Raw genomic sequence first — 17,856 nt, forward strand, 5'->3', positions numbered from 1 at the left:
TGAATTCAGGAAGAGTGTTGTGAACACTGCTAGTTTTGCCTTTATATATGAAATCTTTTATTCTGTGGGTTTTATTTAATGGAGGGAGAGATATGGATATAATTCTCAGACATATAAATGCTGCACGATGTGCATGAAATGCAGTTTTCCATACATGTTTATAGCTTTAACTGTAAAAGATGTCAAAACAATAAGTGAGGTTAAGTGAGAAGGAAGAGGGTTAAGATTATGGTTAGAGGTTAGGTTTGAGGTTGTGGTTGGGGTTAGCGTTAAGAGGGAAAAAGAAACAGGTTAAGCCTAAATGTGGGAAATTCTGGTGTACATTCATGAAATGTAATTATAGGTAGTACACATTGTACACATTCTGGGAGTGGTCTATTAGTCAAATATGCACTCATTACTCAGTTTTCAGTGCACAGTGTGTGTTAATGTTTTTCTTTGAGCCAGACAAGGCAGCCTCGCATTTCTGTTTTATGGTTTCAGAGGGTGAAGTTTCCTGTTTACGGTTCTTAAAATGATATTCACTTTCTCCTTTCTCTGTCAAATCACTTGTTCAGATCAGTCAGCGTATCTCGGAGCATGTCTGACTGTGGTTGTGCTGTTGTGTTTACATTGTTTACATTTACCATCATATTTATATATACATTATAATTATTTCATAACTCAAATCTGAAGTACAAATTTCCACAGATTCTCCACAACCTGGGATTAATCCTGGATTCAAAAAGGTGAGTGTAAACAGAAGTGTAATATCCAATCAAATGTCTGTAATGGTTTGGTGCCTCAGATCTTAAATAAGGACAGGTCCTGAAACAATGTGTGCTTTTGTTCCCTCAGGACAGCTCCATCTATGAGACAGTCTACCCATCAAACCCAAGCCCTACAGCCACCAACAACAGGTGAGATCTACACCCTGCATATCATACTACAGCCCCCAGACAACCCCCTCCCTCCAACCCAAGAGCCTCTAGCAAAAGTCAAGTCCCACACCATTCGAGTCTGGTGTACACTCTTCTCAGCCTACCCCAAAACCCTTGTGATCATGCAACACTTCTTCCTTCACCACAATCCACTTCCACCCTCTATGCCACAGCCCACACTGCACAGAGTTCACAGATGCTCACTCCTGTCATCTGTGGGAAGTCACATGACATCTACGCCACCATCCAAAAGCACAGTGACCCTGAGTGGGCAGCTAATGAACACTAGAGGGCAGAAGAGAGCTGCAGACTCTCACCTCCCAGATGAGACCAACCTGATACTGAAGCTGAACTTGAATAACAAGCCGTCCCTGCTGTTGACATAGATGACAATGTTAGTGAACAGCACCAGGAATTAGTAAATTATGGAATCACTCAATTCTGAGGAAAAAATTATGGAATAATGACAAACAAAATAACGCTCCAACACATCACTAGTGCTTTGTTGCACCACCTCTGGCTTTCATAACTGCTTGCAGTCTCTGAGACATTGACTTAATGAGTGACAAACAGTACTCTTCATCAATCAGGCTCCAGCTTTCTCTGATTGCTGTTGCCAGATCAGCTTTGGAGGTTGGAGCCTTGTCATGGACCATTTTCTTTAACTTCCACCACAGATTTTCAATTGGATTGAGATCCGGACTGTTTGCAGGCCATGACATTGACCTTATGTGTCTTTCTTCAAGGAATGTTTTCCCAGATTTTGCTCTATGGCAAGATACATTATCACCTTGAAAAATGATTTCATCTTCTCCAAACATCCTTTCAATAGATGGGATAAGTAAAGTGTCCAAAATGTCAATGTAAACCTGTGCATTTATTGAAGATGTAATGACAGCCATCTCCCCAGTGCCTTTACCTGACATGCAGCCCCATATCATCAATGACTGTGGAAATCTGCATGTCGTCTGCATAAATCTCATTGGAACGGCACCAAACAAAAGTTCCAGCATCATCACCTTGCCCAATGCAGATTCGAGATTCATCACTGAATATTTCATTTTCTTCCAGTCTTCCACAGTCCACAATTGCCTTTCCTTAGCCCATTGTAACTTTGTTTTTTTCTGTTTAGGTGTTAGTGATGGCTTTCCTTTAGCTTTTCTGTTTGTAAATCCCATTTCCTTTAGGTGGTTTCTTACAGTTCGGTCACAGGCGTTGACTCCAGTTTCCTCCCATTTGTTCCTCATTTGTTTTGTTGTACATTTTCTGTTTTCAAGGCATATTGCTTTAAGTTTTTTGTCTTGACGCTTTGATGTCTTCCTTGGTCTACCCGTATGCTTGCCTTTAACCACATTCCCATGTTGTTTGTACTTGGTCCAGGTTTTAGACACAGCTGACTGTGAACAACCAACATCTTGTGCAACACTGCGTGATGATTTACCTTCTTTAAGGAGTTTGATAATCCTCTCTTTTGTTTCAATTGACTTCTCTGGTGTTGGAGCCATTATTCATGTCAGTCCACTTGTTGCAACAGCTCTCCAAGGTGTGATCACTCCTTTTTACCTGCATACTAACGAGCAGCTTTAATCTGATGCAGGTGTTAGTGTTTGTAATGTAAATTTGCAGAGTGATTCCATAATTTTTTCCTCAGAATTGAGTGATTCCATAATTTATTCCATGTACTTGTTCTAAACATCTAACTGTTACTGGCTACAACAATTATTTTTCTTATGATTAATAATTTATTTATTATTTATTTTATTTTAGTGTTTCTTAAAGCCAGAAAGCTGCCATTTGAAATGCCTTTAGTTTTTTGTCATGTCTGATACAGAAGCTGAACTTGAATAACAAGCCGTCCCTGCTGTCGACATAGATGACAATGTTGGTGAACAGCACCAGGAATTAGTAAATTATGGAATCTCTCAATTCTGAGGAAAAAAATTATGGAATAATGTCATATCTGTGATCTGCTTTTTTCTACAAAAACTGAAGGAACATCCTCAGAGACTTGTATTTTGCCCAGGGTGAGCCCTCCATATATCTAAAATATTCAATATATTTTTGAATGAATGAAAACTTACTGTGACTGATTTTATGAAAGGCTTTAGTACTATACACATCTAAAAGTGGGTTGTTAGATAGATTCCCCACTCCCACTCAATCCATCACATACTACAGTGTACGTGATCCTCATTGTGATATGCTGACATCACATGCAGTTATGGCTATTCAAATTGTTTTTATGTGTGGATTGGTGTGCAGTGGCAACTCAGGCAAGGTGCCATCTGGCTGCCCATGTCACCCTTAACCTAATTCTCCACTGCTAGAAGTAGGAAAATATCAGTGTCCTGTGGTCAGCAAAACTTCTCAGAACCTCCTGAGCCTCTCACTGAAAGGTGGACCACTCTGTTCCTCTTTTTCTGAAACATTTAGCTCTGAAACTAATAGCCAAAGCCGTAGAGTCAGTGGTGTGATTTGATCAATGATTAAAGGCACTTTTGCCTAGATTAGTGAAAATAAAACTGCAGGAGGTTAACCAGCTGAAAACAATGATCCCCGAAGCACCACAACCCTGCAAGTTTCAGAGGTTATCCACACTGCCAGCTTCAACACCACTGCTGCTTCTCACACGCTTCTGGCCCTCTGCTCTTAACCCTGATCATCACAAGAGGAACTCCTGAGATATGAACAAACACTGTTTCCAATTGATATAAAGTGTAAGGTAAAAAGTGTAAAGTGTAAAGTGTAAGTATAAGGAACCTAATATACCAGCAGTGGGACATAATGAGCCCTCATCTAGTGAGTGCACATAATGTATCTTCATCCTTCTAGCAACCCCCAGCCATAAGAATGCTGGTTCTGCTTCCAAACTCTGACTGGCATACTGCCCAAACTTGCCCTAGTTAGTAGACGGATTTGCTAACTTCAGATGTTTGGCATGAATCCATTTATCTTTTCCTTTTATCTTTGCGGCTGCATTTGTTACCAACAAAACTTGATAAGGGCCTTCCCACTTAGCTTCAAGAGCCATTCTTTGGGGTTTATGCAACATTACCCTTTGGCCTGGCACTAAACTATGTCCACGCTGAGGTGGCTCTTCCCATGCCTCATGAACTTGAAATTCTGCTCGTCAAACCACATTGCTAAGAGCTTCACAGTATTCAATCAGAGCGTCAGAGGTCAAGTGGACATCAGTTTTGCACAGATTAATAGTTCCTGGTAGTGACATTGGTCGTCTAGTAATCACCTCAAATGGACTCAAGCCAGTTTCCTTGTTGTGAGTAGCATGGATGCTACAAAGTACTGCTGGAAGGGCTTCAGGTCATGGAATGCCTTCCTAATGCATCTTTGACAAGCGTTTCTTGATGACACGGTTCATTCTTTCTGTCTGACCTGAGGTTTGAGGATGGTAAGGACAGTGAAGTACCCAACGGATATTCATCATTCTACTTACTTCACTACATACCACGCCTGTGAAATGTAATCCTTAATCAGAATCAATTTTGTCCGGAAGGCCCCATCTTGGTATGATGTCTTTCACCACCACCTTCACTGTGTGAGTTGCCGTTCCCCGTCCTGTTGGAAAACATTCCACATATCTCGAGAACTTGTCCACAACCACTAAGATATCTTGAAACCTTCCACATTTTGGCAGAGTGATGTAATCCATTTGAAGGTGTCTGAATGGACCAGGAGGAGCAGTTGATCCCTCAGCAGGAGTTTTTACTCTTGTGCCAGTATTGCTTTTCTCACATGTCGCACAGCTTTGAAGAACATAACATGCTAGTGCTCTAAACTTTGGGTTCCACCAGACTTAATTGAACCGTTGAGTCATTTTGTCAACCAAAACATGTCCCAGCGAGTGAATCTGAGTTGCTAGGTTGGGAAGCAGACATTTTGGAGCCACTAGACGTGTCCCATGTAGTCAGATGGCATCTTTATGCAACTTGACGCCATTCTCCATCCAGCTCCAGACCTCCTCTCTTGAAGCATCCTGTTGCATCTGTTTGATATCAGAAATGGCTCGAACTTCCTTGTCTTGTTCGAGTTTAAGATGTCAGACTTTGGTATTGACTTTGTTCGTGTTTCCATTGTCATTGCCGCCATGTTCCTTGTTGGCGTCTCCCTCTCTGGCAGCGAGTTTTGCAGCGGCATCTGCTAGTGCATTTCCTCAAGCTGTAGATGTATTTTCTTTTGTGTGTGCTTTAATCTTTAAGATTGTGACTTTCCAAACACTCATTTGATGTCTTCTAATCCCCAACTCCCATCTTCTTTCTGATTGATGGTGTATTTATTATGAATTTTTTCACATTGCTCTTTCAAGCCAAACCTTGCATCAAAATACTGGCTTATACATTCAAGCATCTCATCTATTGAAACTTCTGGAGGTGCAGAATCATGTTTCTCAGTAGTTGGTCCTTCAACAACTTCAGAAATTTTGTTTCTTGCATTTCAACTCTGCCCTGCTCCATTATAGTTAACACAAAGACAAACACACACAAAGTGAGAGTCAAAAATGGAGGGTGAAAGATAAGACTTGCTGAGAGAGACTAGAAGGCCGTTTAAACCGATAAGATGTGCAGCACAGATGAATTTAGCCCCCCTTTTCTCTACACCACTGAGACAAAACACTGAGACAAAACACACTGGAATAATTTGGCAAACGCCACGACAAACAGAAAAAGGCTTATGTATTTACAAAGAAAGTAGGCCTAAATTTTTACAAGTATTATACTCAAGTCATTTCCAGCGCCCCATGTGAGGAAGAAAACCACAGTTACAGCTTTCACGTAGAACAGCAGCCTTAGTCAAATTACCACTTTCACATTGAACAGCCGCCATAACTAAATTATATTCACTTTGAAATCATGCCAACCTCTAAGCTGTTAATCAATCCTTGGGATAACCATTTAGCAATATTTTTCAAACCTCCTAAGAGTTGATAAAGCTTAGGATAACTCATGTCTACAATCTTACTCCAAAAACCTCATTAACCTCATAATATGTAGTTAATGAAGCATCAAATAAGTTTTAATAATTAAGCATTATTTGATTATTTACCTTCAGCAAGGATAGCACCATTCAACTCACCAATGTTTGGATGGATGTTTCTGTTTATGGGCCCTTTGTCTCACACAGCACAGCAGGTGTGGAAGTCGGCACAGCTTGCGGCTCAAACTTGACTTTGGACTTTTTCAGAAGATGAATCTTGATTGATGTAAAGGCTCCTAGCTCTGCCTCGGCCAGTTGTTGGATTGAGGTTGTTGGATACAGAGATGTTTCTTGGTCATGACTTGGTTACTCTCTCCCTCCGTTAGTGGGAGCAAACACGTATTATAGAAAATTTTATCACCCTCAATTTTTCCATTAACACTTTTCCCCCCATAAGCATCAAGGTTATAAACCGATGATACACAGGCAGAGAAGAGACAAACAACTGTGAAAGAGTTCACAGTAACCTAAAACAAAGTATAACAGAATCCGAATAAAATAAGGAATGAATATGAAATTAATCTCTTTCCAACATTTCAGAGGTTATCCACACGCTTCTGGCTCTCTGCTCAACCCTGGTCATCACAAGAGGAACTCCTGAGATATGAACAAACACTGCTTCCAATTGATATAAAGTGTCTATAAAAACTATCCTTTTATACATTGAAAAGACATCAGACACCAGTGTAAATACTGGTGATGGGCCCAGTGTTACAGAAGGAGTACAGTAGTGCAGTTTACACAAATAAGAGCCTAATAGAAACTACAAATATTGGAGGATCAATATGGGCACAAAGCATCATGGGAAATGTAGTTCTACATTATGAAGATGTATTAGTCAGACAATGTAAACTCATATATCCTGATTAACATGAGATATGGGGGCTAGGGGTCAAAATGTTGCTGGTTCTGTCCCCAGGACTAGCAGGACAAAATGGGCAGTTGGGGGATATGGCAGTAATGAAACAGTGCCTTCTCCTCCCTCAATATCCACGGTTAAAGTGCCCTTCATCAATGCACCTAATCCCCATCGGCTGCCCTGGCGTGTGTGTGTGTGTGTGTGTGTGTGTGTGTGTGTGTGTGTGGAAGAGCTTCTTCCCTTGTAGCTTCACTTCACTGTTTACTACTAGTCTTAGCCCTCACTAATGAAGTTTGTTCTAACCCTCAGAAGCTGACCAGAGAGACTCTTGGTTGAGGACTCTTTGAGTAAATTGACACCCGGTGACATAGTGATGACACTTGTGTGCAATAACACCAGCAACACACACAGACACTTGTTGTGTTACTGCTATGCTAAGAATGGGCGTCCAGCCCATGTTTTGTTTCCATGGATGGTGGACTCTAGTACTGGGGTTGGACAGTGTGTAACTTTTCTTTTAGGTGGTTCTTCAATAAAGGTCTCAAAAGCATGAAAACCCAGGCTGAGTCCAGTCTTATTCGGGCAAAAGGACAACACTGATACACTCCCACAGTCACCCCTTACCTCCATTGTGTTTAATTAATAATAAAACAAATTATTCACCTTGTTCTTGTCCTCCAGTTTATTAAGTATTAAAAAATAAGTTAGTGTCCTCTCCTCTGGGGCTTGCCGAAGCCCACTACACACTGATTGTAGGAAATGATACGACATGAGTCACATTAGGGGAAGTGGTGAAATAGCGGAGCAAATATACACTGATCTGAAACTATATACACAGCATTATCACCATAGTAACCAGCATGTGACTCCCTTCTCTGTGGTCTGCTGCTCCTCACACTTTCTTAGATCATTTACACCCATTTTTGTAATTGTCAGGACTCTGCTGCTGTGACACTGATGTGGTGTTAGTGTGTGTTGGGTTAGTGTACTCCTACTGGCGTAACACACACTAACACACTACAACTACATCTGTGTCCACTGCAGCGCTGAGAATGATCCTCTGCCCACATCATACCTGCTCTGTGAGGCTCCTGAGCACTGAGGGATGGGGTGAAAGGGGGTTAACAAAGTATGCACTGGGACAGATGAACTACAAAGGACTACAAAATGCTCCTGAGAGTGTTTTATCAACCACTGCCCATAAACAATAGTGCCCACACTGTGCATGGGTTAACGTAATATTAGACACGGGAGTCAGTGTAGGTTTCTAGAAAGAGAGAATGAGACTGGACAACAGTAGTAGTGTGTGGTCAGAGTAGTTCTGACATTTCACCTCCATTAGTCTGAGCTGCTCATATGTGTGAGTTAATGCACGTGTTAATGATGTGTTCATTGATGTGGGAGAGAGATAAAGAGAGAGAAATAGAAAGAAAAAAATGAATGTGTGTGAGAGAGCAAAGTGTAAGAGGAAATGGTGGTGGTTGAAACCTCATCATAGTTTCAGCAGTGAGGAGAGCAGAAAGCAGAAGCAACAAAGTACAGAACAAGAAACGGAAAGTTTCGGACACTGAGTCCAGCATGTGGACACTCGTACTCCTTCTGTCTGGGTTCTTAACAGGTGAGTTTCATACTGCACTTCATTTATAAATTATATTTCTATATATATATATATTTCAATATCATTTACCACTATAACTACCACTACATATTTACCACCGCTACTTTTACTATTGCTACTGCTACTGCTACAGCTATCTCTACCACTACTAATTTCCTGTTCTAACACTACTAAATACTACTATATTACTAATAATTGTGTGTGGCCTAGATATTCACCAAATTTTGGAGACCAAAATAAGTTTACACAGAGCAATCACCGGATTAGGAGCACCTTCCTTGTTTCTACACTTATACACCCTTTCATTCTATTCTTCAAAGCTCAGGACCCCACAGAGCAGGTGTGATGAGGTGGTGGATCATTCTCAGCACTGCAGTGACACTGATGGGGAGGTGGTGTGTTAGTGTGTGTTGTGCTAGTGTGAGTGGATCGGACACAGCAGTGCTGCTATATTTTTAAACCCTGTGTCCACTCACTGTCCATTCTGTTCGTTATTGCAGAACAGTGCTCCTGCATGAGCTGAGAGAATGGACAATGAGGGTACAAATAAGGAAGGTTGTCCCGGGAATTGAACAGGAGACCCTCCGGCCTCAAGTTTGCTTCTCTAACCTCAAGCCAATGGCTGCCTCTTGGAGTGCACTGTTATTCAGACAGCCTAGACAGACTGTGTGATGTTCTCAGATGTGTTCAGTAAACAATGGGATCAGAGTTGGTCAAGTTTCATCCCTAGTGTTTTGGAGCATACATAGTTAATTTCAAGTTTCATAAATACGTTAAGCTGCAATAACCCTCTTCTAAAGCTATCTACACAGTGCATTTACTGTTGTCATGGCAACCACTGTGTGACTTGTACCTTCACTTTAAAGTAGGGTTTTTATTAAGATTAAACTGTAATGTCTAATACAAAACTGTACATAGCTGTGAGAGTGTCAGTGAGTGGTTGGTATATGTTTGTGTGTTTGTTTGTTGCACTCAGTGTTTGGCTCATGTTTATTGTTGTGGATTGTGTTTTACAGCTGGAGTCAATGCTGTTAGAACTGTAACTGGACTCAGAGGACACTCAGTTCAGATTCACTGTCCCTATGACTCTGGATATGAATCCAACACAAAGTATCTCTGCAGAGGGGAATGTTCTACTTTACTCTGGAGTACTAAAGACATTCCTGTTGACTCTGGATCTGCTAAAGATCAGAGATTCTCTCTGAAAGACGACACAGTGAACAGAGTCTTCAACATCACCATCACTGACCTGAGAACAGAGGATGCAGGAAAGTACTGGTGTGGGATAGGGAGAGCTTTACCATTACGTGATGACTACACTGAGATTACGTTACTGGTGAAACTGGGTGAGTGATTTACAGCTTTAGGAATACTGTCATATTCTGGCCCCAATTGAATGATTAGTTTTGTTGATTTTATGAGTAATATATTTCTTTATTATGTTAACCTCAGCACAAACACAAAGTGTGACACAATTCTGTTCCCTTACACTCAGACAAAATGGAACTGTACAGATACAGCAGTGATGTTAAAGTCCAGTTGTGTTCCCTACATTCCTTACAGGTACATTATATTCTCTTCTCCAAAAGGAGAGGGAGATATCTGTAATCTTTCATTATACCACTGTGGAGAATAAAAGAGCAGAATAAAAGTCCTGGAGATGAAACAAGGCTAATGAAATTAACAAAAAAATCTTCTGTTCACACAGAGGAATCTGGAGCCCAAATACAGGAGACAGTGAATGTATAGGCTTTGTAAATAGAACAGAATTCAGTGCAGTGAAAATGTCTGAGACTGATCTGATTTTACTGTTCTCATTGTTCAGATAACTTCAATAATACTACAGTCCTTGCAAGTTATCCTCCATCAGCTCACACACTGTCTACAGCTGTCTTTACTGCTCCATCTACAGGTATGTACTTTGTTTAATGACCATCCATCATTCATTCATTATCTGTAACCATTTATCCAGTTCAGGGTCCTGGTGTGTCCTGAGCGTGGAGGGGGCTCCAGTCCTTCACAGGGCAAGACACACACACACATTCACATACACCTACAAACACTATTTGAGTCGCCAATCAACCTAACAACGTGTGTTTTTGGACTGTGGGAGGAAACCGAAACACCTGGAGGAAACCCACACAGACACAGGGAGAATACACCAAACTCCTAACAGACAGTCACTCGGAGTGGGACTTGAACCCACAACGTCCAGGTGTGACTGCAACACTACCTGTTGCACCACCGTGCTGCCCACCATCCATCAGAAAGACCATAAATACCACTCACTTTCCATTGTTAACCATTCAGCTGTAACGTATTCAGCCCCAGTTTCACAGTTTCAGGGACACACTGGAAGACAAGGGGATGTGTGACTGCAGAGTGGGATCTGTGTTATTCTGAAAGACAGCTCTGTGAATTATTTCTCTCTCTCTCTCTCTCTCTCTGTCTCTCTCTCCCAAAGGACAGCAAAGGACTTCTACCCCAAATGTCCCACACTCAACCTCATCCAGTACCACCCACAATGACAAAACTGGACCATCAGGTAGGTGCTTTGCTTTTTCACACTTCCCTAATATCATCTGTTTCACACCTCACAGTGAATATTGTCATAATTAAACATGTTAACATCCCTGCTGAATTAAACAGAAAGACTAGGCAGCTGTGGATTTGAGGAGTGGGCTTAGGACCAAAGGGCTGACCCAAAGGGGTGGGGAGAGTGGAGGAAAAGAACTTTTCCCTCTCTCAAGATCTAAAGCTAATATGTGCTCCAATTTGGCTGTCTGACTGTGTGTGTGTGTGTGTATTTGTGTTTGCTGTTATGGGTGAGTTAAATTTGTAGTCTTAATTTCCTTATGGTCATTAATAATGTTCTTCTACAAAATGTGTCACAGGGCACAAACTGAATTTTCTGCTGTTGATTTTTCTCTCTTCTGTATTGTTTAATAATGGCACTTAAGTAGATAAGTAAAGTGTTAGGCATCTTGCTCAAGGATGCCTACTGGTTCAGTGAAGTGTGTTTACCCAAGCAGGGTATCAAACCTAGTCAATGCTATTCCAAACAGACTAGGTGTGATAAAATCTAAAATGTACTGAAAGGTTCATGTCATTAAAAAGGTCATAAAAGGTCCAGTGAGTGGAGGTTGGGGTTTCCAGTAAAGTGACCAGTGTGTATTGTGATGTGATGCGATGATTGTCTCTGAAAGTATCCTATGTAGCAAAAAACAAACAAAAAATTTGTTGCCATGGTCATGGTGGTTTTCACTACTTCCTGCCTGTTTCTGCTATGTGGTGCATTCTGTGTACAAGGGGTTGTGGTGTTTTTTAAGGTAGTATCAAATTGTTGTGTCCAACGAGTGGAGGTTGGTGTTTCCAGTAAAGTGGCCAGTGAATATTTTTGGGGTATTATGTCCTCTGCTGGGTGTCTCAAATATATACCATGTGACTAAGACTAAAGAAAAAGCATTGGCTGTCATCATGGTTGCCATGGTAATTATGGATTTAGCCATGTTGCTATGCTCTTTTGGTTTTGTGAATGTGAAATTTGGATAGTTCATTCCTATTTTAGGCTCCTGTGTCTACGGGTGATATGTTTTTAGAAATATTTAACCATTTTTAATCTGATGCCAGAAACACATTTCAGAAATCTTGGGACAGGGGATTTGTTTACCACTGTGCTTCCTCACCTCTTCTGTTAATGATTCTGCAAATTTTGGGATCTGAGGAGACTGTAGTTTTGAAGGCATAATATTTTCCCATTCTTTTTTTGAAATAGGGTTTCAGTTGCTCCACAGCTCAGGGTCTCCTCCATTTCAGAATTCGCAAGGTGGCTGACAGGTCTGAACTGCATTTGTGTCAGCTTGAAGTCCGGTATCATCCCTTGTGCAGCCAAGCTGCTGTGATATGTGCAAAAAGTGGTGTGGCATTTTCTTCCAGGAATAAGTGAGGCCTTTCCTGACAGTGACATCATTTGCAAGGAAGCACATTCCTTGAACACCTGTATATATAATTCAGCATTAACAGTGCCTTCATAGTTCTGCAAGTTATCCATGCCATGTGTACTAATGCACTCTCATACCATTGTGAATGCAGGGTACACCCATACCATCACAAATATATTTATTGTAGTGCTGTCTGAAGGCCTGAAGAGCACATCGATTCAGTATTAGTGTGGGCCATATCCTGGCATATGAAAAAATCTCTGGAATCTCTAAAACTTTTAATAATATTTGTACCGTAAATGATGACTTTACCAGGTTCTTTGCCATTTCCCATGGAGGAAAAGGTATTCTTAAATTGTTGCATTATTTGTCACAATGCTAGTTTTCTCTTAAAAGTTATAAGTCTTTTGTACTGTCTGTTTTAAACATACTGCTAGCAGCAAAATCAAACTATGTTTCAGCAAACATTTTCTCAGGTTCAACCTTTCATACATTTTCAATTAAATGTAGGATTTTCAGGATTTGCTCACCACTGCATTGTATGTGTTTACATTTTTCACATAGTCTCAATGATTTCTTGAAAATGATGATGCAATTTAAATTTTAGTGACCTCATGATGCTGGATGCCATTTTCACATTCTCAGAAATGACTGCACCATAAATGTTAATTTAATATCATTTAAAACAATGAATGAAAGGCATGATGAACCTTTACATTACATATGGTCTATAGATACCAATGATATATGGGCTAAGGGTAAGGATTTCTGTTATCAATCCATATATATATGTAATACACACCAGTCCAAAAACATGGAGTGTAGGTGAATTGGCTTCTGTCTAATAACTGTCCTGGTGTGTGAGTGAATGAGTGTGAGCCCAGAAATGGATTGGCACTCTGTCCTGGGTGAAACCCTAGTGCCCGATGCAGTCCTCCAGGTGGACGGTCGTTCCTGGTTGAGAGTACGCTGTGCGCGTTTGGCTGCCGCTTCTCACCAGTGTGTGTGTGGATTGAGTGTTCTGAGCAGTGTGGATTGTAAAGCGTCCTTGGGTGTCTAGAAAGGTGCTATATAAGTGTAAAGATACATACATACATACACCTTTCTTATTTTACAACCTCTGGAGTAATATATTCATTCATACTTGTAATGAAGTAGTGTCTGTAGATTGTTGCAGTTTACCACAGACTCCTCTGCGCTAAATCACATCTGATCTCATCCCATCCCACTGGCTAATGTTGGTCCGCATTTTAAATACAGAGTTTTGGAAAGTGCTGCTCTGACCTGGGCCCAGTTTCTAAACCATGGCCACTGTAACATTTTTCTGTGTGAATGAATGTTTGACAGAACCGTGACTGTGATTAATGCATTGACGTGTGTCTAGACCCTGTGATGTACATCAGTGTTGGATTGGCCTTTGTGATGATAGTACTGCTGGTGGCCATGACAGCGCTGTACAAACAAAAAAGAAGTACAAAGAGGACCAAAGGTACCAGTTCCAGCAAGCACACACACACACACTGGCATGTACATACAAACCCACAACACTGAGGTGTCACTCTCCACATTGAGCTGCAGTCAAAATGAAAGCAATACCAAGACAAACTATGTAATGGTGTCATGGGTGAAGTCACCATGCTGAGGTATGAAACAGTTTCCAGGAAAGGCCTAGTCCTTTATGAGCAAGAGTTGAGGGTCTTCAGTTTCTGAAATAAATCCCCAGTGACTGAGCCAGCAGTTCAAGTGCAGTGTGTGATTGAAGGAAATGCACTGTCAGCATCAACTGATTCAGAGATTCTGGAAATATTAATCACTACTCTCTGCATTTATCAGCATCACACTTCCTTTCCTAACTGTTGTGGATTGGGATTTGTAGTTTCTAGCTCTAGTGGTTTGTAGTTCATTCAGCATCTTGACTGAAATATTACTCTTCTGGATTGTGATCTTTCTCTAGACAAGTCGATCCCTCTGAGTGCAGTGCCGGCCGACCCTGAAATGGTAAGTGCTTTGAGTAAACACTTACGTTAGTGATGCACCGACACTGAACCCAAAACACAGGACACATCAACACCAACAACTGAAAAACCAACCAATAAAATCTGAAATAAAATATAAAACAAGAAATTAACTCTAATTATTAAATTATAGCAGGGTCACTTTGTACTTTGGCTCAATGAATATTTACTCAGTTCAGAAACTGTGGCTAGAAGTGACATTGGATCGCTACAATAGCACTTCACTTCCACTGGTGGCGCTGTTTCACTAAAACCACAAAAATTTTCTTTTATGAATCTGAAGTGTAACAAAAAAATCTTTTGTGCGAGAATATTCTTTGTAGAGCTTACAGTTAGGCTTCAGATTAAGGATAAGCTTAGGACTATGGTTTGGTTTAGAGTTAGGGTTAAGGTCAGGTTTAGGTTTATAGTTATATTTATTTTCTTCAGGTCAGAGTTATTTTTAGAGTTAGGATTAGGTCTGATTTTGCAAATTGGGTAGGTTTCAGAAAATCACATTGTCTCTATTCTCTGAATTATCTTTAGTGTCAACTATGTAGGAAGAGATAGCAGACTCAGACATCACCCTCACCCCTGTTTTCTGCCATGTTCTGTGTTTCCCTAGTCTGCCACATGCTAAATTATCTGTTTTGTTTCAGTCTCGTCCCTTGTCTTTGCATTAGCCCCGCCTTGGGATTAGTATTCTCACCTGTGTCTCCTTTGTTATCCTGCCCCCTCGTTTTCTCTTCCAGGTGTTCCCATGTGTACAGTATATATATATCCCCTGGTTCCTAGTACTCCTTTGTGTTGTCTTGTGTGTAAATGTATGTTTTCAGTGTCTGAGTGGTTTACGTATGTTTGGGAGATGATTTACAGTAGAACTGATGGACGTGTTTCCTCAGGGTGACAGGATCTATCAGGAGATTGAGGAGAGGGAGCAGAAGCCTGGGGAAGATTCTACTAATTCTCCACTTTACTCCACTATTGAACCTCCTGATTTATTCATATACAACACTCCAACCCCGTCTCAGCAAGGTCCACAACAGTCCCTCAGCTCCACTGTTTACTCCACTGTAAACTCCACTAAACACTCAGCTGGAAACTCCACTATTTACTCTGCAGTGCGTGTCCCCAAGTGAACACAGTCATACACTGAAAAACAGCTCTGGGAGTGAATCTAATTGGTATATTTTATATTTATTGTTTTAAAGTGTTATTTTCAGCACATTTACTTGATTAGAGTATATTTATTTAAAAATATATTTTCCTATGAATTACATTTTTGCAGACTTTTTCCTTAGTAGTGCCCCCTACTGTTCACTAGTGTGTGTGTGTAAATGTGTATTTCACCTCATGCATTGGGTTAAATGTGGAGAACATATTCCTATGTGTCCAAGCACAGTGGCCAGTAGTGATTCTGATTCTAATTCTAATTTTTATAAAATATCACAATTCCAGCAAAAACATCAAGTACAGAGAAAATTTACACAAAAAAGTAAAAATATCTAGAAAATCCACCAATAATCTTATACTATTCCTGCAACACACTCAGGATGGGTGGATACCGCTTGTACATATAACTGTACTTTCAATTAAATTCACACATATTCTGCTGTTTATTATAAGGGTCAGGCCCAGACCTGTTCACAAAGTGAGAATGTAACAAGCTGTTGTGTTTGTTGTTGTTTGTTAGTGTTAATGCCCAGTATCATTTTTAATAAGTAAATGGTAACATGTATTTTTGATAATATATATATTTTCTCTCTTGTGAAGCATATTTTATTTACATTTTCAGAATCTTGATTAAAATATTTGTATTTTATTAATGCAGTATTAATGCAGCCATAAAATATTTTCTTATGCTGCAGTGTAAAGGTTTTATGGATGTTGTATTTAATATTTTAACGTTGTTTAACATGTTTTAATTCCATTTTTAGTAACATCCTCATAAAAATAAACTTTAAACTGTGTTAAATATAAATGTTTGTTTGGTGCTCATTCCTAAGAAAATATAAATTTAGGTGACTGTATAATGTATTAGTTTCTGTAAAAAAAAACACGATCCAAACACGTAACACCCAGCAGAACACACGGGCACATACACAGGATGAGTTGGTTTCAGTACCTAGCTTAGACAGGTTTTATTGTTTTACTCTGTATCACCTACAGGAGGGGGGGCATGGTGTAGGACACCTGGAATGAGGAATGGCAACTTTTAATGTTACAGTTTTTACAGAGGTTCTTATATTGATCTGTAAATGGTTTGTAGCTGATATTGCGCAGAGCTGGAGGACTGAGTCTAGAAGAGGGGCATCTGGTGGAGAATGCTGGGGTGATGCTGGACAATGCAGAGGCAGTAGCTCGGAGGCTGGGAATGAGCTGATCACGGAGGATTAGAACCTGCTGAGGATGTGGGCTCCAGGAGAAAGGGAACCACTGAGAGAGGACCCCATTTCAGTGTTTGTGGGTCAGCCCCAATGTTACAGGTGTGGAAGTGCAGGGACCATTATTAGAGCTTTGGACACGAAAGACATGGCGTTTTTTTGTGAGTCAGTGTTAACTGGTGGAATGGGAAATGATGGCATTAAAAAAGTTCCACTTAAAACTCTCTCTCTCTCTCTCTCTCTCTCTCTCTCTCTCTCTGTGTGTGTGTCTGTGGGTGTGTCTCTCTCTGTGTGTGTGTGTGTGTGTGTGTGTCTCTCTCTCTCTGTGGGTGTTAAAAGGAAGTGGGTGTACACTCTGTGCTGATCTGCTGAACTATAAGCGCTCAAACAGAAGCTGAGAAAGAAAGGTGACTTTTTAAAATCCTAAATATTGAATTTCTTTTTTCAATCCGGTCAAAGCTGAAATCACCATAAAGTTCCTCCTCATCTTCAGCCTCTACCTGATTTCAGGTAAGAAACACACTTCTAAATCATCAGCTCTATCAGCAGTGTCACATCCAGCCTTTCTTCCCATGAACATGGGGGCGTTGGATGTTGCACTGTGTGTTTGGCTCATGTTTATTGTTGTGGATTGTGTTTTACAGCTGGAGTCAATGCTGTTAGAATTGTAACTGGACTCAGAGGACACTCAGTTCAGATTCACTGTCCCTATGAGTCTGGATATGAATCCAACACAAGGATCTCTGCAGAGGGGAATGTCCTACTTTACTCTGGAGTACTAAAGACATTCTTGTTGACTCTAAATCTGCTAAAGATCAGAGATTCTCTCTGAAAGACGACACAGTGAACAGAGTCTTCATCATCACCATCACTGACCTGAGAACAGAGGATGCAGGAACGTACTGGTGTGCGATAAAGAGAGCAGTACAGGCAGCTGTGCGTGATGACTACACTGAGATTCAGTTACTGGTGAAACTGGGTGAGTGATGAGTCTGATTTTACAGCTTTAGGAATACTGTCATATTTTGGCCCCAATCTAATGATAAGTTTTGTTGGATTTCTAAGGAATGTATTTCTTTATTATGTTCATCTCAGCACAGTAAACACACACTGTGCACTAAAATATGCAGGAAACTTTAAACACCACA

The 17,856-nt window shown here is 40.5% G+C and overlaps 1 protein-coding gene across 1 annotated transcript; it reads left to right on the forward strand.

The window, feature by feature from the left end:
* Window positions 1-8,329: 8,329 nt before the first annotated feature.
* LOC136682481 (CMRF35-like molecule 3) lies at window positions 8,330-16,195 on the forward strand. Its single transcript, XM_066658913.1, has 7 exons — window positions 8,330-8,389; window positions 9,406-9,735; window positions 10,215-10,301; window positions 10,854-10,934; window positions 13,715-13,819; window positions 14,285-14,328; window positions 15,227-16,195. Exons 1-7 carry the CDS (start codon window positions 8,350-8,352, stop codon window positions 15,461-15,463), a joined length of 924 nt encoding a protein of 307 aa, XP_066515010.1. The 5' UTR covers window positions 8,330-8,349; the 3' UTR covers window positions 15,464-16,195.
* Window positions 16,196-17,856: the final 1,661 nt, after the last annotated feature.

This window comes from Hoplias malabaricus, unplaced genomic scaffold (assembly GCF_029633855.1).
Source record: "Hoplias malabaricus isolate fHopMal1 unplaced genomic scaffold, fHopMal1.hap1 scaffold_172, whole genome shotgun sequence".
In the NCBI taxonomy this organism is placed as follows: Eukaryota; Metazoa; Chordata; class Actinopteri; order Characiformes; family Erythrinidae; genus Hoplias; species Hoplias malabaricus.